Here is a 24,105-nt window from a genome sequence, read left to right as displayed (position 1 = left end):
ATGTGGGTGGTCCTCATCCAATCAGTTGACGCCTTAAAAGGACTAGCGTTTGCTCAAGGAAGAGGGAATTCTCCCCCCAGACTGCCTTTAGACTCAAGACTTCAATATCAACTCTGGCCAGAATTGTCAGCCTACTGGCCAGCCCTGTGAATTTCAGACTTGCCAACCCCAACAATTGTGTAAGCCATATCCTTAAAATAAACTCTCTCAATTGGCTGTTTCTCTGGAGAACCCTAACTGATATACAGACCATGTGAAGAAACCAGTGAGAATGCTTCCAACACAGTGATCCATCTACACAGCCTCTCAGGGAGTGGTGAACTAGCCTGTAATTATCGGTGTCTATATCCTCTTTACTGCCTGGAGAAACAGTTATTATTATGCTCAAAACAACCAATCAGAGGGATTATTAGTGCCTGGAAGTGTGTAAGAACACAGCCTTCCTCATTTAAGAAACAAAGGTAAAATACTCCCTGTCATGGTGAAGCAGAGTTGGGGATTCCCCTGATGGTTTACCTTGAGGACTTTGCCTCACACCTTGAAGGGTTTTATGTTTGGTTCTACACATGTGGCAGCAGGATTAAAGAGAGACAAGCCAAGCAGAAGCAGCATTTCGGGAGGAGCATATGTGAAACATGCAGCAGGTCCAGACAGGAGCAAGCCCTGGGCGAGACATAGCACACCTGGTGTGCCAGGCCTGGGCACCAGAACTGCAAGGCAATGGCCAAGGGGCCCCACCCAATGCTCAGGACTCCATTAGGAAAACACACAGGGCTTCTCTGAACTCAGATCTTAGGAATGGACAGCAAAATGGCTTATTAGAAATGATGGAACACACATTATTGTATAAATGATTTGAACTTCTATAAATATATTAACTGAAGCAAAATTGCATTCACAACAGATTACATAACCATTTCCAGAGTACTTCCGGGGTTAAGTGGATTCCCTCCTCACTGCGGAATGGGTGAACCACGCAGGTGTGGTCCTCTCTGGGTTTCCCTCTTGTGCTATTCTGGTTTTGTGTCACCCTCTGAACCTCTTCTTCATCAATGTACCTCCAAACTGTCACATCCTTGTGCCACACCTGCTATAGAAATTACAGAGAATGTTCTGGTTTTTTAGTTGCAATTGCCCAAAGTTCACAATTTCCATCGACTTGCAGTTCAAACTATTTCTGGTCCCATTTTGCTACTGAATAGTGAAATACAGGTTGAAACTTAGATTTATCTTCTACAGATGTGTGCACACACACATACACACTCATGATTCAACCATGTTAACGTTCTAGAAACAATTACAGACCTCCCTCATGACCACAGGAGCCTCTGTTTCTTCTGTTTAATCACACCAGTCCCTGTTGTGTACAGGCTTGAGCCCAATCCTGAATAGCTTGTGTTCTGTTATGTTCTTGACCCATCTTCATGAATGAATCAGACCTCTACTAGCGACTGACAGCCTACTTTTTTCCACCAGTCTTTGGGTAAAACATTTAAGACTCGTTATTTTATTTAATCTACAAGCCATCCATAAAAGAACAGGCATTATACAAGCTCTGTTTTTATTTTTTTGTACACATAACAGTTCTTTTGATTTAATTATATATTTATATATTAAATATTAATATCTATTAATATTAACATATTAATATATAATATTAATATAATAATATATATAATTTATTGTCAAATTGGTTTCCACACAACACCCAGTGCTCATCCCAACAGGTGCCCTCCTCAATGCCCATCACCCACTTTCTCCTCTCCCCCACCCCCCCATCAACCCTCAGTCTGTTCTCAGTATTTAAGAGTCTCTTATGGTTTGCCTCTTTCCCTCTCTGTAACTTTTTTTCACCCCTTCCCCTCCCCCCTGGTCTTCTGTTAAGTTTCTCAGGATCCACCTATGAGTGAAAACATATGGTATCTGTCTTTCTCTGCCTGACTTATTTTACTTACAAGCTCCGTTTTTAGAGATGAGGTCAAGGCTCAGAGAAGTTAAGGGATTTGTCCTAAGTCACTGAACTCAAGTGGTAGAGCCAGATACATCCTGGGATCAGTTGGCCTGTGAAGCCCTTGGTTTCCATTTTAACAACAGAAAATGTCATGCCTGCACAAGGACTGGCTAAGAAGAGAGAAATACAGAAGCAAGCAGGGAGGCCCAAATTCTTGGCTGGTGACAGCAATGGAAGAGGCTAAAGCTATCCCCTGTGATCCCACATGATGTCACCATGCCCACACCCCAGTAAGCTGCTTCTGAGGACTTGCCCTCCTATGGGCCATCCTGACACATGCCAATATTCCTCAATGTGACCTTCCACCTAAGTCCTTGTTCCCACACAACTCAGGGAGCTGTGGAGGATGCCTCATGCTAACAAAAGCGTGTTACCTACCACTCAGGGTTACTCAGGCTCCTGTCTTCCCCCAGCCCTCCATGGAGGTGGCTGTATAGTGTGAGGAGCCCACCCAGCCAGGAGCAAAAACTCTCAAGTCCAGTCCTATCTCCACCCAAAACTGTGTGACTTTGCCATGTCATTTCCCCTCTTTGAAACTCAAGTGCCTCCTGTGGAGTATGGGAAGAAGAAGAAGCTTTCAGGGTGTTTGTGAGAGGTTAGGACAGCAAGTGTGGTGGTCACCTTAGCACACTGACCTGTGCACAGCTGGTGCTCAGTCCTGAGTGAAGGTTTAGCTGGTGGATCTTGGCTCTGTTGACTGTTCCTTGGAGTCGGCTGCTGCCACTATCCAGCCTTGGGGGCCTTGCCCATGACCATCTCCCCTAGATGGCAGGCAAGGAGCTCCACGCTGGTGTGCTTGGAGGAAAGTGACTTCTGTCTTGGCCACTTGGCCAGCACATATTTAGGACACAAGAGCACACATATGTGCAGGATAGGAATTCCTTACACAGCAATGACGGACAGGCACGTGGACTCATAGGACCCTCACAATAATTGCAAAGGCCACCAAGCATTGGAAGCCTTCAATTCCAGAACCAGGGAGTGAAAGCAGGTTCTTAGCACTCAGGTGGAGTAGTGGGCACCAGACGGTGGATCACTGCCCCAGAGAACCCCACAGCAGCTCTACATACCAAAAACTGGAGGCAGGCTCACTGCAAAGCCATGTCACTTTTGCCCACAAAAGTTGTGTAAATTGAATATCATTTCCTTCTGTTTCACAGACAACTATAGTTTCACTTTGGAATGACTTGCAAATAATGGCTCTTAATGTTACCCTTATCTACATTTGTTCTGAAATACTCAGTGGTGTATAGACTAATACAAAGGTAACTGAAGGAAGTCTGTGGTAAACCCTCTTGTGGGAAAATAAACATACCTTCATTAGAGAATAATCACCCACAGTGTTTTTTCTAATTTCTACTTTTGGATTTTCCAAGGTGTGTGTATTATTTATTACTTATGGATTAGTGCTTCTTAAAGAAGCAGATTGAGTAACCCATGTGAGCATTAATTTTGTGTACATTCCTCTTGCCTGTATTCAAAAGGACTACTCATCACGACTTCAAATGACAAGAATAATAATGCCCTGCACAGGTTTTAGTGTTCTCGGTTCAGAAGGCACTTCTACACTGGGTGCGTATTGTTAACTCATAATAACCAAGTAGCACAAACAGAGGTTGTCGCTAGTTTACAGATAAGGAAACAGGAGCTCATCGAGTAAGTGAAGCCAGGCAGCCAGGCAAGTATGGGGGGCAGGGCATGCCAGTCCTTTCCACTCTCAGGATAAGAACATTCCTGTGTGTCTTCTTGTCTTGCTAACATCACGGTGGTCTGAAGATAATGAACATGACATTTGCCAATAGCCAGTGGCCCCTAGAATAACCTCAGGCCCTCAGCACCACCACTTCACCCTTTTCCTGTTAAATCAGGACTCTATTTCCAGGCCCCAAAGTAACTTCCTACTAATGGCTTTCATCTTTGCACAACTTCGATGTCCCTTTGTCATCCAGTGTGCTCACAACACCTGATCATTACCTTTTAATCCTGGCTACCACCCTAGGAGGGATAGGCACTTTGATAAATGAAGGAGGAAATAGTTCACAGCTGGCCAACTCCAGTGGAGGCTAGCACACATGGGTTTGTGAGGGTTTTAGGGAAAGCACCACAAATCCGGTCCATCCTGATGAGAGCTGACTTGGAGCTTTGCTCCATTTTGGTCCTGGCATCTCCTGAAGCCTTAAATTCTGAACTATCCCATGTTATCCCCATGAGCCAGGGATGAAGCCCAGGAGCTGTAGTGGGATGGAATGTGGGGCCAGGCATGGTGTGTGTGACACATCACCCAGCCTTCACAATTGCAGGGCAAAGCTTGTTCTCCTGAAGAATGAACCAGGCCTCCATATCAACTTAGCATATGTATACTTACAAACTAGCCTTGTCCTCAAAGAGACGCCCGAACAAGAACGGATCTCATCTGGTTAGGATAATATGGAAATACATCATGGAGTCAGTGGTATTTGAGTTGTTTTGAAGGGACAGAGGCCATTTGCATGGAGGAGAAGGAGAATGCATTCAGACAGGAGGAAGTCCTGGCAGACAGGCAGAACACAGCAGAAGCTGGGTTTGTGGGAATGGCAGGTCCACACTTCTTTTTCCAAGGGAAAAAGACCTTTTTATTGAAGTGTAAAATACATACAGAAGAGTGCACAAAATCATTAATGTAAGAGTTTTCACAAAGTAACACATTAATGTGTCCACCACCCAGATCCAGAACCAGCATGTTATCAGCATCCCAGAAGCTAGGTTCGTGCCTCTCCAAAGTTAATATTCTCATGTATAACTCCGTGGTTTGGTTTTGTCTGTTGTTTTAATTTTCTATAAATGGACTCATACTATGTAGATTTTATATCTGTTTTTGTTTTTTTTTTTTTTTTTGGAAATTTATGTTTGTGAGAGTTACCCATGTTGTTACGTATAACAGTTTTTTTTTTTTTTCATTTTCACTGCTGTGTGGAATTCTATTACGTGAATGTGTTTGGTATCATATTTATTTTGTATTTCCTAATTAAACTTTGATATTATATCCTGAAATATTTAAATGGACAAATGAATAGGAAAAAAACCCCACCTGTTAAAGAAAATGTTTTCCTAAAACATGATGGAATGACATTGAACTAAGCCATTGACAGGAAGGCCTACCTGAAAGCAGATAAAACCACTTTAGGATCAGAGGGTTGAATTTAGAGGCTGCCCCACAAGAACAAAAGCCCAAGTCAGACTACAGGATTGTTCTAGGAAAGACCCCACTGTCCTGCATCACCCTTAGATCCCAAGGCCTCAGTCTAGCCCTCTCCGTGTGCACCTACGTCCTCACACCCTTCAGTCCTGAATCAGAGTCCCATGCAGGTGTGTTTTGTGGCCAGGCACACTGCTCATATGCCAGCACCCTGTAAGCATATCAGCAAGGCAGGGAAAGGGAGTTTTCTGGCCTTGAGACAGGTCCAAGTTTTGACATAAATAAAGACATACTGGGAAGTGTCTTATCTATTCCCATTACATTTAAATCAACAAACCTTTGGTACCACCAGAACTGTGCAGACTCATTAGCACTGATGAGGCAGAAAAAGGAAGAACTTCCCCACCTCCTATGATATTTCTCATTTTTCCCAATGGGAAGGAGGTTGAAACCTTCTGGTTTGCTTGCTCTAGGAGCTCTGCCTTTGGGCTGGACACCTAGCTCTGGGAAATTCAGACTCCCTTTCAAATGGCAGCTTCCAGATTTCCTGGCAAATGGTAACGACAGTATTAGTCACACGCTCCCTGTCTGCATAGGACTCAGAGACACAGCAGGACCAACACCACCTGTCAGGTTGGGGATTAGGCCCAGAAAGTATAATAGATACTAAATCGCTGCAAACTGTGTCAACAGGGATGTCTCTGGTATCTGCCTAATCCTCCCTGGCATATCCGGGGTTGAACTTGAGCATCTGGGCTTCCAGGATGCTCTAACCAGGACCCAGGTTGGGTGGGCTTGGGAGAAGAGGCCACATTTGGGGCAAAGAAAGCATAAAGAGTCTCAAAACTGTCCACTGCTCTTTTTCCCCTCTAAGAATCATGCCCTCACCCTGCCTCTCAGTCAGGATGTATAGGCTGTGCATGGACAGGTGACTTCTCTCACCACACATGACACTCTGGGCAATAGCTCTCTGGCTTTCAGAACTGTTTTTACTCCTTTCTGAGGGTGAAGCCAAAGATTATGGAATTTTTCCATCTTCTGCTTTTGGGGGGAAATTCAAATGACCACCTCCAATCATTCCCCACTGCCAGGTCCCTGTCTATGTCTCCATTCTGTGCCCCAGGGTACAAGTGAAGGTATCTTGTTTTACAGATTTACGTCTTACAACACCTTGTCTTCCATTGTCAAATTCTTCAGGGTGTTCATGGCCTGTTTTCCCAACTAGACTGATTCCCTGGAGAGCAGAATTTTACTCTTCATTTGTAGCCTACTAAGTGTCACAAAGATGGGCTGTTAAATACTTGTAGAAATAAATTATCTCTATCAGCAACAAATTTGAGTGAGTGTGTAAAAAGGAATCAAAATGCAAAAATGAGTTTGTTTTATTGAGGTATTTCTGTTTATCCCAAGGCAAAGTGAACATAAGAGAAGAGTTTGATTCAATTTCAGACAGGGTCCCTGATCTCTTTCTGCCTCTAGATCCAAGGGATGTGACTACTAAATAAAGTCCCTCATTTGTGACAACTCTTCACAAATGTCACACACTAACAATGTGACACCCTCTGAGACTGCCAAGCCCATCCCTGGCTCACCCTCCTCCCCCCAGCTCCGCCTCACCCACCCCCACCCCCACCAGCCACCCTCCCTCCACCTTCATGGCCCTCAACTCCCCAGGCTCAGTCCTGCCTCCTGGAAAGACACAGGCTTCAGAGGCAGGCAAACCTAAATTCAAATTTAATTCTATTGCTTTCTAGGTATGTGACCTTGGGTAGTTTACTTAACCTCTCTGTACTTCAGTTTCTTCATCTGTAAATTAGATATAATGATACCTACCTCAGAGTTACCTCATATCAAGCACCTGGTTTGTTACCTCCCAAACTTACTTTCCCTGAGTTCCCAAACTCTTCTGGAAGTTCTAAGCCCCTTCAGAAAAGACTTAGAAAATCACTCACAGAAGGAAGGTCTACTCTGCAGGACCCCCTCTTGTTCTCCAGCCTCCCCCTCTCACACTGGCCTTCTCTGAACTGACCATTTACCACAGCAACTTCTGCCCCCCTCTCACCAGGGACTGGAACCAGCCACTCTCCATGAAGTTGGCCCCTTCTGCAGGCTGCACCTCACCCTGTGCTCTGTGCCCCTTACTGGATCTTGTGCCGTGGCTACAGGCCTGCCCTCCCTCTGCCCATCTTACTGCACCTTCCTATCCCATCATTACCTTTCCTGTGGGCTGCATGCAGCCAAATAAGTGACAACTGTGAAGATGTCTTTCCCTATCCAGAGTCATTCCAGAAGCTACATGTACTTCCCACAAAAATGTGTGCTAGAAGCCCCTTCAGGACTTGGCTTCAGAGCTCAGAATGCTTCCTTCTCAGCATCCTCAAGTATGGTTGTTCTTTATCCACAGAGAACAAAGTTGATGTTTGTAAAGTACCAAAAGTCATGGAGAGAAGAAGCAGCAGCTACATGTTGCATAGAGGGGAACATGGCCAGAAATCGAGGGCTCTACCACACCCATACCTTCTTCAGAGCGGGCACTACTCCAAGGGCTCTCAGCGTCTTTATTTATAAAAGGGGTTTAGTTGTGAGGATACAACAAAATGAGGTGGTAATGAAAATGGAATCAAATTGAAGCAACTCAAACAGTAATTGGCAGTACTGTTACTCTCTTGGGACTTTCTCCTGGGACTTCCAGGCTGCAAAACCTGTGAGGGTAGAAACTGCTCACAGCCTGTTCCACACTGTTTCCCTCAGTCCTTAGCCCTGGGTCTGAAGTGGAACAGGCGCTCCATAAATACCTGCTGACCAATCGAGCAGTTGAGTTCCCTGTGTTTGCAATGAAGGGGTTGCACCTAATTATCTTAAGTCTCTTCTCCCACCAGCTGTAAAACACTGCCTGCCCATAGGATGGGGGCTGGGGGAAGCTATTAATTTTGTTTGTTTTAATCAAAAATGAGACCCAACCAAAAAGAAATGAGATTGAATTTCTTGCATGTCTCATAAACTTGGCATGAAAGGCAATTCCAAAACAAGATCCAAGAATGTTCTAAGTAATGGCAAAATTACAACATTGCTACAAAACATGTATAGTCTCCCAAAGTGACCACTTTGGAAAGGATAACCCTCAATAGATGGAAATGTTTTAAAATGTTTATATCTTAAAAAAAAAAAAGGAGTCCCATGACTTTGCAGTCACATGGAGATGATGAAAGTTCACCAGGAGCCCCAACCTGTGCCTAGCACTTCTGAGCCCATCATATCAGAAAGGAGCTTGCCTGACATGAGGAGACAGACCCAGGGAAGGAATCAGGGAGGTACCCAGTGTAGTAAGAGGGAGTGCTCATTCAGCCAACACAGCCCTGTGTCAGCAGGTAAAACAGACAAGAAGGGAAGTGGGGCTGGGCTGGGCAGAGCCTTGAGTGAATCAAGCCTTCCCATGGGGCGGGGACGTCTATCTAAAACACCAGCCTCCATTAAATCCCCTATAAAAGGTTCCTGTCCCTCTGACCTGGTACTCTATTCACCACCTAACAGCCACTTGCTCATCCTGCCTGTGCATTAGGTAAGTGCCCTCTTGAGAAACCTCTTTCTCATTCTCACTGTCCTGGTGATCTGAGCTCATAAAACCAAGCTGTCAGATCCGGGTCATGGCCTGTGGTGCTGGCCATGGACAGAAAGTGTCCACTCTGACTGGGCCTCAGGCAAAGTGGGCATGGGCATGTGGGAGAAGATGCTGTCCTGAAGCCATGGGGCTCTTTCCTCCTCCCCTGAGACTGGCCTGTCAGTAACGCCTCTCACCAGATCATGTTAGCAGCAGCAATGGAACCACTCACTCCTGTGCCTTTCTGGACAGCAAAGGTGTTTTGTTCTTAAGGTTCTGGAAACCTCTTTGCAGTACTCACAGTGTATGAGGCCAGAATCAGGTTACTTATGCCAATCTGACAATGGGCTTGAACCTTGTCACAGAGGAAGGGGCTAACATGACAGTATTCCCCAGGGCCTTATTAGGCAAGATGAGTTTGTAGGTTTATCCTAAGGCATCTGAAGAGTAACTAAAAAGTAGCCTTATTTTTAATGTTTATAGGTCAGTGATTAAGGTCTGACATGCTAAACAACAAAAACCCAGGATCTTTTCATTTCTCTGTTGGGGTACAATATTTGAGTTTTGTACCTTGACGTGCAAAAGCAAAGTCTGCCTGAAATTTTTGGCTACTGGAGGGTAGAAAGGACACCCCTTGAAGAGCTTACCTGGGGTCTATAACCTTCAAAATCCTTCTGGCCACACTGCCCCATCTTCCCTAGCACCAAGCCTCCTTCCTGCCTCCCTTCACTCTCATGCTTCTGTACCCAGGCCTTCCTCTTCCTCCTGCATTTGAACTTGCCATCTCCCAGTCTTTGAGGCTTCTACTTTAATGCACCTCCATGTCCCTTTGCCTTTTGCCCATGCAGCTGCACTTAGGACTCCCTTCAAGCTATGCCCAGATCCCTAGCTAATGAGAAGCAAAATCTCTCCCTTCAGTTAGGAGTCATTCCTCATAGGTCACCAGTTTTGTGGACTGGAAGGAGCCACACAGCTATGGGAAGGCTGACCTCCTTCACAGTTCACAGGTCCCAGTGCTGAGGACAGATGTCACATTCAGAGGAACTTAAGACTTGGAACTGGAAGGCACCCTGAGTATGGCCAACAGCTGGTAACCCAGCCTTTTCCTGAACGCCTACTCAAAAGGCAGCAAGAAAGGGTGGAACCCCATGGGGTTCCTGCCTGCCCCCCCTGAGGCAGGGGTCAGCTTAGATATGTACTTACTGCCTGTTGGTGTTCCCAGAAGGACCCTAACACCATATGACTAGATAGACCGTCCACAGGATGCAGTCTAGAATGCTCATTGCATTTGAGTTCAGGAGATATGAACTCTTGGGTTTCTTGGTCCCCTACAAGCTATGGGGCCTTGAGCAAATCACCTAACTTCTCTGAGCCTGTTTCCTCACCTATAAAAAGTGGAGATAATAAGGATTATAAGAGATGATGCATATGGAAGTACTCTGAGCAGCAGAGTTCACACAGATGTACACATATTATGTATGTATATAATAACATCATAATGATATTTAATAGCTGTCACTTAGTATAAGCCAGCATCTTCCAAGTGCTTTATATGAATTATCTCTTAATCTTCACAATAATCTTATCAAGTAAATACTGGTATTACCTTCATTTCACAATGAGTAAACCGAGGCATAGAAAGGCAAAGCAAACTGCCCTAGCTCACCTGACAGGCAGGTGGTGAGGCTGGCATAGAAGTCCTGACTCTGGAGCCTGTCACTAACCATGATGTGCCCCTCCTTCGCATTCATAAAATCCATTAAGTAGGAAAGGGAGAGCGAATACTCAGAGCCATCAGAGGCAGAGCTGAATATGCAAGGAAAGACCTAGAAGGAGCAGGAGGAAACGCTGAGGTTGATTTTGGAGCCCCCATGGGGGCTTTGCTTCTTTCTCCAGTTTGACTCCAAAGATGCCTCAGTTACTGCGAAACATTAATGGGATCATCGAAGCCTTTGGGCGATACTCCAGGATGGAGGGCAACTGCAAAGTGCTCACCCGGGGGGAGCTGAAAAGGCTCTTGGAGCATGAGTTTGCTGATGTCATTGTGGTATGATGTGCCCGGCGAGGTGGGGAGGGTGGGAGAGGAAAGAGGAAAGGGGTTTACCTGCAGATGCTCTGCCTCAGGAATCTGAAGAGGTAGCCACTGGATCCAAGCCCACTGGATCTCCTGGCAGCTGTGGAGGAGGAGAAAAGGAAGGCAAAGGAACAAGAGATGGTAGTTTCCTTAGAGAAAATACCTTGATTTCAATTAATTCTAATTTAGAGACAAGGTGAAAGGACTCAAAAGGGACAGCTCAGGGAAGAATAGAACCCTTGAGTATTCTAGAAATGAAAGTAATTGCTGCTCTCTGCTGCTACTTAAATCTGATGCAGTAGCCATTTCCTATGTCCATCAGAAATTCATTCATTCATTTATTAGAAGCATAGCTCTGTGTCTTGCAGTTGCTCAAAAATATTAGTTGAATGGTCACATCAGAAATGTGTTTTTGAGGGCAAGTTGGTTGTCATCAGCTGGGAGGACACTCTGGGAGCCCCTCCTTCTCTTCCCCTACCAGCAAAGCAGACCCAGGGCATTGATGCCCTTCCCTGCCTCTTCCTGCCTTTGGTTCCCATCTAAAGCAACCAGGACAGGGGTGCCTGGGTGGTTCAGTCGGTTAAGCGTCCGACTTCAGCTCAGGTCACGATCTCACGGTCCGTGAGTTCGAGCCCCGCGTCGGGCTCTGGGCTGATGGCTCAGAGCCTGGAGCCTGCTTCCGATTCTGTGTCTCCCTCTCTCTCTGCCCCTCCCCCGTTCATGCTCTGTCTCTCTCTGTCTCAAAAATAAATAAACGTTAAAAAAATTTTTTTTAAAGCAACCAGGACAATGGCCTTAGGGACAGGAATGTGTAGGCACAGCAGGATGCATACTCAGGGCAACTTGTGGTCTCACCAAACCCCACTCACCCCACCATGGGAAAACACCTGAGCCTCAGTGAACCCACAAAATCTCCCTGAGGCCATATTCCTGCTGTCTTTGCCTGGTGTTGGGCACTGGAGAGAATCCAACTCAGTGCCAGGGGTCAGGAGCCGAGGACAGCCCAAAGAATCATTATGAGCTCAATCATTCATTCATTCATTCTTCAGTGAGTCTTGCTCCAGTTATCCTGTAATCCAGAAATTATGCCAGGCACAGAGGATACAAATCAAAAGGTGCTTCCTACCCTTGTGAGAAGGGCTGCACACTGAAAGCTATTTCATATTAGGGCTGCTGTGGCTATGTACGCACCCTGAGGCTGGCACAGGTGGGCTCCCTGGCTCAGGGGTGGGAAGCCTGCAGACTGAGTGAGCTGGCCCAACCACACCTTCCCCAGGGGCAGTATGCTGATTTTGCCTCTTCTCCTCCCCAGAAACCCCATGATCCTGCCACTGTGGATGAAGTCCTGTGCCTGCTAGATGAAGATGACACAGGGACTGTGGAGTTCAAGGAATTCCTGGTCCTGGTGTTTAAAGTCGCCCAAGCCTGTTTCAAGACACTGAGCGAGAGTCCTGAGGGGGCTTGTGGATCTCAAGAGTCTGGAATTTGCCCTGCTGGGGACTCACAAGAGCTGGGGGAAGGACAGAACAGTAGAACTAAGGTGGAGCTGGCTAGGGAAGGACAGCATTGTGAGGAGAGCCAACATAGACAGAGCACACAAGCCTCCAGAGGACAGGTAGGGGCCAGGGCTCAGACCCGTGGTCAGGATATTGGCCAGGATAGACAGTCTGAGTCTCAGAGACAAGAGAGAGAGAGTTTGCAGACACAAGCTGGGGAATGTACACAGCAGACCCAGAGAGTGGGAGAAGACAAGAGCCACCAGACCAGGGAGAGGGAGTCAGAGAGACAGTCGCAGGCCAGGGAACAGGATAGAGCCCACCAGACAAGTGAAACAGTGACTGGAACTGGAACTCAGACCCAGACAGATACCACCCAGACTGTGGAGGAAGACAGGAGCAGTCAGATAGGAAGCCCTGGTACCCAGCCACAGGAGTCCACCCATGGCCAGACCAGAGGGACTGAGGTCCAGGGTCAAGATAGGAGTCAGACAAGCCAGATAGTGGCAGGAGAACATGTTCAGACACCAGGAGGTGTCACCCAGACCACAGAGCAGGACAGGAGTGCTCACATAGGAAGCCCTGGTACCCAGCCACAGGAGTCCACCCATGGCCAGACCAGAGGGACTGAGGTCCAGGGTCAAGACAGGAGTCAGACAAGCCAGATAGTGGCAGGAGAACATGTTCAGACACCAGGAGGTGTCACCCAGACCATGGAGCAGGACAGGAGTGGTCAGATAGGAAGCCCTGGCACCCAGCCACAGGAGTCCACCCATGGCCAGACCAGAGGAACTGAGGTCCAGGGTCAAGATAGGAGCCAGACAAGCCAAGTAGTGACAGGAGGGCACATTCAAACACAGGCAGGATCACAAACCCAGACACACACCCGGACCACGGAGCAGGGCAAGAGCCAGTCTGCAAGCCACGCAGGGGATAGAGATGAGGGACAGATTCAAAGGCAGTCAGGCAGTGGTCAAAGATGGACACAAGTGAGCCACTATGAAGCAGGAGAGGCAGAGATGGGAGGACAGGCCCAGGCTGGGGCAAGCACTCTGACAGGGAGACAGGACTGGAGCAGCACTCAACCAAGGTGTAGTGTGACAGGCGGGCAGGGAGAGAGCGAATCCACTGTGGTTACCCAAGAGTGGGTGGATGACCACACAAGGGATACAGCAATCCCAAGGCAGGACCAGGGTAGCCTGCATTCTGGCATGCTTCCAGCCCAGGGCCCAGACACAGTCCAGCCAGAAGGAAAGTGAGGCCTCACAGCCAGGGGGCTATATTCCTACTTCAAAAGCAATAAGCCATGAGTGTCCCAGCCCCAGACTCCAGTGCCCAGTACCAGAAGAAGACAACTGCAGAGGGGTTGGCTTGTCCTGCGCTGGCCAGTCCAGTTGGCATGTCAGCTCTTTATCATGGTGTTTCTCTTAGGTCTTTCTCAGTGAGACCATTTCTGCAAGGTGCTTTCTATCCTAAATTCCTCTCTCATCTGCTCCACTGTGCAGACCCCTCAGGAACAGGAAAACACAGAGCCAATCACTCATTTATGCCAGATTCTCCTCAGCTTGTGGGGCTTTTCATAGCTATTTTTGTCTCTTCCATCTGTCCATTGCCCCATATATCCTAATGCACCAATAAAACCTTCCTAAGCAACTGGGCTCTCTGTCCCTTTCAATCACTATTGACATGATGGGTTAAGGCTACAGGGCTATGATAATGAACTAGACATGGCCCCTACCTTTGAAGAGCATCCGGTTGGGAAAATAGTGCATGAGATTCCAAGAGTTATAAAAGTGTCAAGAGAGAAGATATCATATTTTTATACTTTGCAGACAGGGATCAGAAAAGTTTTCAACCAGAAGAGGTTTTTCGCAATGCCCTTAAAAGACAAGCAGGATCTAGGGAAGGACAGAGGGAGGGAAAGAGGTAACACTCTAATTCTAGAATGTTAAGTCTCTGTTCACCTGTAAGGTCACATAAGAAGGCCAACTTAAGGTTACCAATAAATGGAAGAAGGCCAGTGGGGACTATGTAGGGGAGAAGGCATGTGTTACCAGGAACTGAACCAGAAGACAGAGCCCCAGAAACTCCTCTGTGTCAGCTCTGACCTCTCATTATGTTTCATCAGCTAGATATAAACAAGTTATCTGGTAGAAACTCTTAACTATGGTTTATTATAATAATAACTTCAGAACTAGTTTTTAAAATATAGATTTATCTGCCTAACTGCAGAAATGCTGAGTCCACAGGTTTTGAGTGGGGCTTATGAAAACTGTGTAAAAGCTTTGTAAGGGGACTCCTGCTTCTGGCATTGTGGCAAACTAGATACTCTGAAGGGCTTTCCACAACAAAATAACTAGATCATGCATAAGGCATATTTTCCATTGCATTTTGGTTTATAGGAAGTAAGGGCAATCTCCGAAGAGAAAACAATATGTGTTAACAACCCTTAGTCGGGGGGAGTTAAGATGGAAGAGTAGCAGGGAGATCCTATACTTGCCTTATCCCTCAAACACAGCTAGATATTTATCAGATCATTCTGAACACCCAAGAAATCTGAGGACTGAGAGAACAAACTGCACAACTGGAGAGAGAGGAGAGGCCACATCATGGAAGTAAGGAGGTGCAGACACATGATTTGGGGGAGAAAAGAATTGTAGGTGCTGTGGAGGGGTGGGAGCCCTAAACATGGAAAGAAGAGAGAAAGAGAGAGAACATTGCACAAGAAAAACACTTCATCAAAATCATTGATAGGTAAAATGAGAGGGGCTGAGTAGTTACAGGCAGCAGAGTCCAAAGTCTGAAGTTTCAGAAGTCTGCACCATCATCAGGTCAAGCCTGGTGAACATAGTAGTACTCCTGTGGAAAAGGAGGGCAGAGGTCTGGGAGCAGACAGCATGATCTGAAGATACCCTGGGATCACAGTGGGAGAGACAGTTCCCCTTCTTGGAGTGTATTTGGGAGAGGTGGCATTGTCTCTCTGTCTCTGCATTTGGGAGACATGTCTCTCAGGGGACAAAAGTGCCGATGGGCACCACTGAGCTGCCCCGTTCCTTAGCATAGGAACAGAAGCACCTGTTGAAGGCAGCTAACTGAACACAGCTTTTTGCTGTGTTTTCTTGTAAACTCCAAGCTGCTGCATGGTCATGTAACTGCTTTTCTGGGACAAGTAAGTACCAGCCACAGCACAGTGAAACCCTCCCCTAGAGAACCAGCTTAGGTCTTCACCACACTGGGTCCCCAAAATTTGGAGTTTTGAAACCCAGCCAGTGCACCTGAGAGAAAAAAAAAGGAGTACTGCAGGGCAGGCAGACAGCTGGGACACAGACAGGGTGAAGGCAGGGATCTTAGGGATGCCTGGAACACACAAGGGAAGATTATTTGCTTTTCCACAAGGGCTTCCTGAATAGCATCAGGGATAAACTCCCCTCTCTGGGAATGAGAGAGCCAGGTGAAGACATTTTTATCCCTGTCCATCAGCACAGGTGGATCTCAGTGAGCAGCACAGCACCCAGAGTGGAGGCTTGAACCAAATACACTACATCCCACTTTATGTGCTCTGCAGGTGTTTTTTTAGTAGGGCAAGTGTGCTTGCAACAGTGAATCAGAGCAACAGTGGGCCCTTCCCCCAAAAGAATAATACCATCCCCCCACATACACCAAATCTCCTGACCATAGAGTGCTAAAAAAGCTTCAGCTCTAGGGGAAATAGGATCCAGCCTCTTATATCAAGCAGACCAAAACACACCAAGTTAAAACTTGTCCAACAGTGGACAAGGTCCAAACACTACCCATTTAAGACAAGGTAAAACTCTTCAAATGACTCATCTGAGGGAAAGAGCAGCCAAAACACAACATCAGAGTATACACAGCACACACCAGAGACATATCCTGAAGCACCAAGCCCTAGACGGTATATGACCTCTTCTTAATATAGCCATTTCTCTCAGGAACAGGAAACATGATAGGTCTTCCTAATCCACAGAAGACAGAGACCCAGAAAAATGCCAAGATGGAGAAATTCATCCCAAAAGAAAACAAGAACAGGTCACAGCAAGGGATCTAATCACAACAAATATAAGTAATATGCCTAAACCAAAATTTAAACCATAATCATAAGGATACTAGCTGGCTAGAGAAAATCATAGAAGACACCAGGGAGTTCCTTAACACAGAGATAAAACACCTAAAAACTAGTCTGGCCAAAATAAAAAATGCTATAATCTAGATGCAAAACTGACTGGAGGTAATGACCACAAGGATGGAAGAAGCAGTGGAACGAATAACTAAGTAATAAGTAGAAAATAAAATTATGGAAAATAATGAAGCTGAAAAGAAGAGGGAAATAAAACTATTGGATTACAAATGTAGACTTAAGGAACTCAGCAACTCCATATGGCGTAGTAACATTCATATCATAAGAGTCCCAGAAAAAGAAAAGGGAAAGGGGGCAGAAGGTTTATTTGAGCAAATTATAGCTAAAACTTCCCTAATCTGGGAGAGGAAAAGGACATCCAAATCCAGGAGGCACAGAGAGCTCCCATGAAAAATTTAAAAAAGCAGGCCAACAACAAGACATATCATAGTAAAATATGCAAAATATAGAGATAAGGAAAGAATTCTGAAAGCAGCAAGGGAAAAGAAATCCCTAACCTTGTAAGGAATACAAATAGGGTTTCCAGCAGACCTATCCACAGAAACCTGGCAGGCCAGAAGGGAGTGGCATGATATACTCAATGTGCTAAAGAGGAAAAATATACACCCGAGGTGTATATTATCCAGCAAGGCTGTCATTCAGAATAGAAAGAGAGATAAAGAAACACAAACAAACAAAACTAAAGGGGTTCATGGCCACTAACCCAGTCCTGCAAGAAGCATTAGAGGGGACTCCTTGAGTAGGAAAGAAAGACCAAAAGCAACAGACTAGAAAGGAACATAGAAAAAACATATGCAGGTCATACAACGGCACTAAATTCATATCTATCAATAATCTGAATGTAAATGAACTAAATGCTCCAATCAAAAGACATAAGGTACCAGAATGGATTAAAAAACAAGACCCATCTAGACGCTGCCTACAAGAGACTCATTTTAGACCTACAGACACCTACAGATTGAAAGTGAGTGGACGGAAAACCATTTATCATGCTAATGGACATCAAAAGAAAGCTAGAGTAGCCACACTTATATTAGAAAAACTAGGTTTTAAACCAAGACTGTAACAAAAGATAAAGAAGCACAGTATATCATAATAAAGGGGTCTATCCAACAAGAAGATCTAACAATTATAAATATTTATGCCCCAATTTGAAAGCACCCAAATATATAAAACAGTTAATAACAAACATACAGAAAATCATTGATAATAGTACAATAATAGTAGGGGACTTTAATATGCCAATTACAACAATAAACAAATAATCTAAACAGCAAATCACCAAAGAAACAATGGCTTTGAATGATACACTGGACCATATGGACTTAATAGATATATTCAGAACATTTCTTTCTAAAGTGGCAGAATATACATTCTTTTTTTTTTTTGTCTTCTATTTTATTTAGTTTATTTTTGTTTTTTTAAATATAATTTTTTATCAAATTGGTTTCCGTACAACACCCAATGCTCATCCCAACAAGTGCCCTCCTCCATGCCCATCACCCACTTTCCCCTCTCCCCTACCCCCCACCAACCCTGTTTGTTCTCAGTCCTTAAAAGTCTCTTATGGTTTGCCTCCCTCCCTCTCTGTAACTTTTTTTCCCTTTCCCCTCCCCCATGGTCTTCTGCTAAGTTTCTCAAGATCCACATATGAGTAAAAACATATGGTATCTTTCTCTGTCTGACTTATTTCACTTAGCATAATACCCTCCAGTTCCATTAAACATTATTTTCAAGTACACATGGAACATTCTCCAGAGTAGATCACATACTGGGTCATAAATGAGGCCCCAACAAATACAAAAATACTGAAATCAGGTACATATTTACCACAATGCTATGAAACTTGAAGTCAACTGCAAGGAAAAATTTGGAAAGATCACAAATACATGGAGGTTAAAGAACATCCTACTAAAGAATGAATGGATTAACCAGTAAAGTAAAGAATAAAAAAAATAATACATGGATGCAAATGAAAATGAAAACATGACAGCCCAAAACCGTCGGGATGAAGCAAAGGCAGTCCTAACAGGAAAATATATTGCAACACAGGCCTCCTTCAAGAAGGAAGAAAATTCTCAAATATACAACCTAACCTTACACCAAAAAGAGCTACAAAAGTAACAGCAAATGAAGCCTAAAGCCAGCAGAATAGGGAAATAATAAACATTAGAGCAGAAATAAATGGTATAGGAACAAAAAAACTCAGTAGATTGGATCAATGAAACTAACAAGTGGTTATTTAAAAAAATAGTAAAATTGATAAACCCCCTAGCCAGATTTGTCAAAAAGAAAAGAGAAAGGACTGAAAGAAATAAAATCATGTATGAGAGAAGACAGATCACAACCAACATCACAGAAATACAAACAATTAAAAGAGAATGTTATGAAAACTTGTATGCCAACAAATTGGGCAATCTGGAAGAAATGGGTAAATTCCTAGAAACATAAAAATTACCAAGACTGAAAGAAGAAGAAATAGAAAATTTGAACAGACCCATAACCATCAAAGAAATGGAATCAGTGATCAAAAATCTCCCAACAAAGGTTCAGGGCCAGATGATTTTCCAGGAAATTCTACCAAACATTTAAAGAAGAGTTAATATCTATTCTTCTCAAACTGTTCCAAAAAAATAGAAATGAAAGAAAAACTTCCAAACTCATTCTCTGAGGCCAGCATTAACTTGATTCCAAAACCATATAAAGACCCCACTAAAGAGAATAATTATAAGCCAATATCCATGATGAACATGGATGCAAAAATTCTCAACAAGATACTAGCAAATTGAATCCAACAGTACATTTAAAGAATTATTCACCACAGTCAAGTGGGATTTATTCTAAGGCTGCAAGGTGGTCCAATTTGCAAATCAATCATTGTGATGTACCACATTAATAAAAGAAAGGATAAGTACTATATGATCCTGTCAATAGATGCAGAAAAAAACATTTGACAAAATACAACATCCATTTCAGATAAAAAAAAAAAAAAACTCAACAAAATAGGGATTGAAGGAACATACCTCAACATCATAAAGGCCATATATGAAAGATCCACAGCTGATATCATCCTCAATGGGGAACAACTGAGAGCTTTTCCTCTAAGGTCAAGAATAAGACAGGGATGTCCACTCTCACCATTGTTATTTAACATAGTACTGGAAATCCTATCCTCAGCAATCAGGCAACAAAAATAAATAAAAGACATCCAAATCAGCAAGGAAGAAGTCAAACTTTCACTATTCACAGATGACATGATACTCTATGTAGAAAACCTGAAAAACTCCATCAAAAAATTGCTAGAACTGGTATCAAATTCAGCATAGTCACATGATACAAAATCAATGTACAGACATCTATTGCATTTCTGTATACCAATAATGAAGCAAAAGAAAAAGAAATCAAAGAATCAATCCCATTTATAATTGCACCAAAAACCATAAAATACCTAGGAATAAACCTAACCAAAGAGATAAAAGATCTGTATCCTGAAAACTATAAAACATTTATGGGGTTACCTGGGTGGCTCAGTTGGTTGAGTATTTGATCTTGGCTCAGGTCATGATCTCACAGTTCATGAGTTCGAGCCCCATATTGGGCTCACTTCTGTCAGCACAGAGCCTGCTTCAGATCCTCTGTACCCTTCTCTTTGCCCCTGCCCTGCTTGCACTCTCTCTCTCTCTCTCAAAAACAAAAATAAACATTTTTTTTTAAAAAAGAACCCTTATGAAAGAAATTGAAGAGGACACAAAGAAATGGAAAAACATTCCATGTTCACGGATGGAACATTCTATGTTCACCTTGTTAAAATGTCTATACTACCCAAAGCAATCTACACACTTGATGCAATTCCTATCAAAATACCATCAGTATTCTTCACAGAATTGGAACAAACAATCTTAAAATTTGTATGGAACAATAGAAGACTCCAAATAGCAAAGCAATCCTGAAAAAGAAAAGAAAAGCTGGAAGTATCACTATTCCAGACGTCAAGCCACATTACAAAGCTGTAGTGATCAAGACAGTATGGTACTAGCACAAACACAGACACATACATCAATGAAACAGAATAGAAAACCCAGAAATGGACCCACAGCTATATAGTCAACTCATCTTTGACAAAGCAGGAAAGAACACCCAATGGAAAAAAAAGACTGTCTCTTCTACAAATAGTGTTAGGAAAACTGAACAGCAACATGCAACAGAATGAAACTGACCACTTTCTTATACCATACACAAAAATAAACTAAAAATGGATGAAATACCTAAATGTGAGACAGGAAACCATCAGAATCCTCAAGCAGAACACAGGCGGCAACCTCTTTGACATCAGCCATAAACACTTCTTATTAGACACATTTCCTGAGGCAAAGGAAACAAAAGCAAAAATGAACTACTGGGATCTCATCAAGATAAAAAGCTTCCACACAGAAAAGGAAACACTCAACAAAAGTAAAAGACAACCTTTTAGTTGAAATGGGAGAAAATATTTGCAAATGTCATATCTGATAAAGGGTTAGTATCCAAATTCTATAAATAATTTATCAAACTCAACAACCAAAAAACAAATAATCCAGTTAAAAAATGGGCAGAAGACATGAATAAAAGTTTTTCCAAAGAAGACAGATGGCTAACAGACAGATGAAAAAAGATGCTCAATATCACTCATCATCAGGGAAATACAAATCAAAACCACAATGAGATACCACCTCATACCTGTCAGAATGGCTAACGTTAACAACTCAGGCAACAACAGATGTTGGCAAAAATGCAGAGAAAGAGGATCTCTTTTGCAATGCTGGTGGGAATGCAAACTGGTGCAGCCACTCTAAAAAACAGTATGGAGGTTCCTCAAAAAATTAAAAATAGAACTACCCTATGCCCCAGCAATTATATTACTAGATATTTACCCCAAGGATATAAAAGTACTGATTTGAAGTGATACATGAACCCTGTTTATAGCAACATTATCAACAGTAGCCAAATTATGGAAAGAGCCAAAATGTTCACCGACTGATGACTGGATAAAGAAGATGGGGTATATATATATATACAATGGAATATTACTCAGAGGTAAAAAATAATGAAATATTTCTATTTGCAATGACATGGATGGAGTTAAGATTATTATGCTAAAGCAAAATAAGTCAGTCAGAGAAAAACAAAAACCATATGATTTCACTCATATATGGAATTTAATAAACAAAACATGAACAGGGGGCACCTGGGTGGCTCAGTCAGTTAAATGTCTGACTTCGGCTCAGGTCATGATCTCATGGTTTGTGGGTTCAAGCCCTGCATCAGGCTCTGTGCTGACAGCTCGGAGCCTGGAGCCTGCTTCAGATTCTGTGTCTCCTTCTCTCTCTGCCCCTCCCCCACTTGTGCTCTGTCTCTCTCTATCAAAAATAAATAAATGTAAAAAAAAATCAAAGAAAAAAACAACAGATGAACAGAGTTGGGAAAAAAGAGAGGCAAACCAGGAAACAGACTTTTAACTATAGAGAACAAACTGATGATTACTGGAGGGGAGGTGAGCAGGGTTATGGGTGAAATAGGTGATGGGGACTAAAGAGTATGCAAGTGATGAATAACTAAATTCTACATCTGAAACTAATATTACAATGTATATTAACTGGAATTTAAATTTAAAACTTAAAGAAAAAACCCATAATAATAATGGAATATTTTATCTCTCTCAGTTCAAGACATTAAGTATTGAGAAGAACTGAACAACACAATTACTAAGATATAAAGAACTCTTTCCCACCAATATATTAACCCAACAATAAAATTACACCTCTTAAACATGGAATATTCAATATTAGGCCACAAAGAAAACTTAAACGCACTATTTAAAAATAGAAATAATAGAAATAGTGCTCTTGCATGCACATATAATATCAGTAAATATTGCCAAATCTCTCTGTTGTTATTGTTTTGTTGGAAATTAATAACAGACACCTCTATTAAATAACTCTTGGATAAAAGGAGATGACTACAAAATGAAATTGTAGAACTGTTAGAAAATGATGATAAGTAAACTAGATGTATAAGGATCTGTATTAATTACATGAGTGCTCCCAGGAAAATCAGTGAAGAAAACAAAAAATGTATAAGGAACTATTTTAAAAGGCATAAGCATAAATTAATGACTAAGAAAATAGGAAATTAGTACAATAAATAAATAAGTAAGTAATTAACCTATTATTTTGAAAGAACAAAGTAGGAAACTACTAACCAACCTAATTTTTTAAAAGGTAAGACAGGTATAGGTGAGAAAGCACAAATGCACAAAATAAGAAACAACAATGGACAAAAGATATAAACAGCTTGTTGACAGAAGGCATTCAGATGATCCTTAAATATATGAAAAGATGCTAAAGCTTATTTATAACAATAGAAACACAAATTAAAACTGTACTGAGATATCATTTCTCACCATTAGTTTGGTGGAATTCTGAAAGTTTGAGAAAAGACTTTGTTGACAAGGCTGTGGAGAAGAGGCATTCACACACTTTTTGGTGGGAAAACAAAATGATACAGCCTCAGTGGAGGGAACTTGGGGTTCATCATTATTACCTCTACCTATTTTGTTCATGCTTTTTCCCAGTGCCTGAAGTAGATCCTGGCAGATAGTAGCATTCAATAATTATTTGTTGAAAAAAATAGAATAACTTGATCTCCTCTTTCACATACATTAGGTCATATAATCTCTAGATAGTCTTGTGATTATGGAAGGCAAATGTAAATATAATCAAGCTCATATCAACTAAGAAAATGGTTTCTTTTAGTGTTACCAAAGTCATGCAATTAGAAAATGGCAGATATAAAACTAAACCCAGACTTTTTTGGCCCTAAATGTAGTGACTGATCACCTCACAGAAACAAGAAGCACAGAATGTGTGAGAATTTACACAGAGGGATTGGAAAGAAGTCACAGACCGTGGCCCTTCTAATCCCACCTCAGGCCCCAGAAGAACATTCTGGCCATGAAAGTGTGGAGCCCACTGACATCTTGGAATAGATGCCATTCTCTGGATTCATGTTCCAGGGAGCTTCCAGGAAAAGGAAGGGTGGTACCTTAGAACAATGGGGTGAAATATGAAGGCAGAAGTCGTCCTGAAAGAGAAGTCAAGCAACAATGAATTCAAGCAGAGTAAAGAGCTGACAGCCTATCCCCTGTAACCTCCTGTGCTTTGCTGGACAGATCTGAAAGCTACAGTAGAATCCCTCCCATGTTTAGGTATAAATAAAAAAGAGATTACTTGTAAATATTAAACATTAGAATGGATCAAATCAGAGACATATTCACAGTCAACCTTAAAAAAGAAAGAATGGTGTCTAAACTAACAGAATCTGACTGCAACTTTAATGTATTAACCTTTCATTCAGAGGGGAGGGGGGTTATTCAGCTAAATGTAGAAAAGGGGATTCATGGAGGTCAATGAGGCTGGACCCATATAAGCAGTCTATGTCTAGGCAAGAGAGCCAAGTCCCAGTGGCAAGGTCTATGATGGCAATGGAACTCTCTAGCAGGTGACTGGCTGGATGCCATTAACCTCCAAATCAACAAACCAAGTTTCCTTCTCTGAGTC

General features: G+C 43.0%; 1 protein-coding gene and 1 long non-coding RNA gene across 2 annotated transcripts; one reads left to right on the top strand and one right to left on the bottom strand.

Annotated features, from left to right (window-relative positions):
- Positions 1-936: 936 nt before the first annotated feature.
- Positions 937-14,238, bottom strand: LOC122228737. Its single transcript, XR_006206725.1, has 3 exons — positions 14,093-14,238; positions 10,889-10,958; positions 937-1,090 (listed from the first exon to the last, which is right to left on the bottom strand). It is a non-coding gene; the product is annotated as an uncharacterized LOC122228737 (long non-coding RNA).
- CRNN (cornulin) lies at positions 10,694-13,613 on the top strand. Its single transcript, XM_042954021.1, has 3 exons — positions 10,694-10,831; positions 12,171-12,888; positions 13,030-13,613. Exons 1-3 carry the CDS (start codon positions 10,694-10,696, stop codon positions 13,611-13,613), a joined length of 1,440 nt encoding a protein of 479 aa, XP_042809955.1.
- Positions 14,239-24,105: the final 9,867 nt, after the last annotated feature.

This window comes from Panthera leo, chromosome C1, assembly GCF_018350215.1.
Source record: "Panthera leo isolate Ple1 chromosome C1, P.leo_Ple1_pat1.1, whole genome shotgun sequence".
NCBI lineage: Eukaryota > Metazoa > Chordata > Mammalia > Carnivora > Felidae > Panthera > Panthera leo.
Note: the sequence above shows the minus strand (reverse complement) of the source record. Positions and strands in the feature narration are given on the sequence as shown.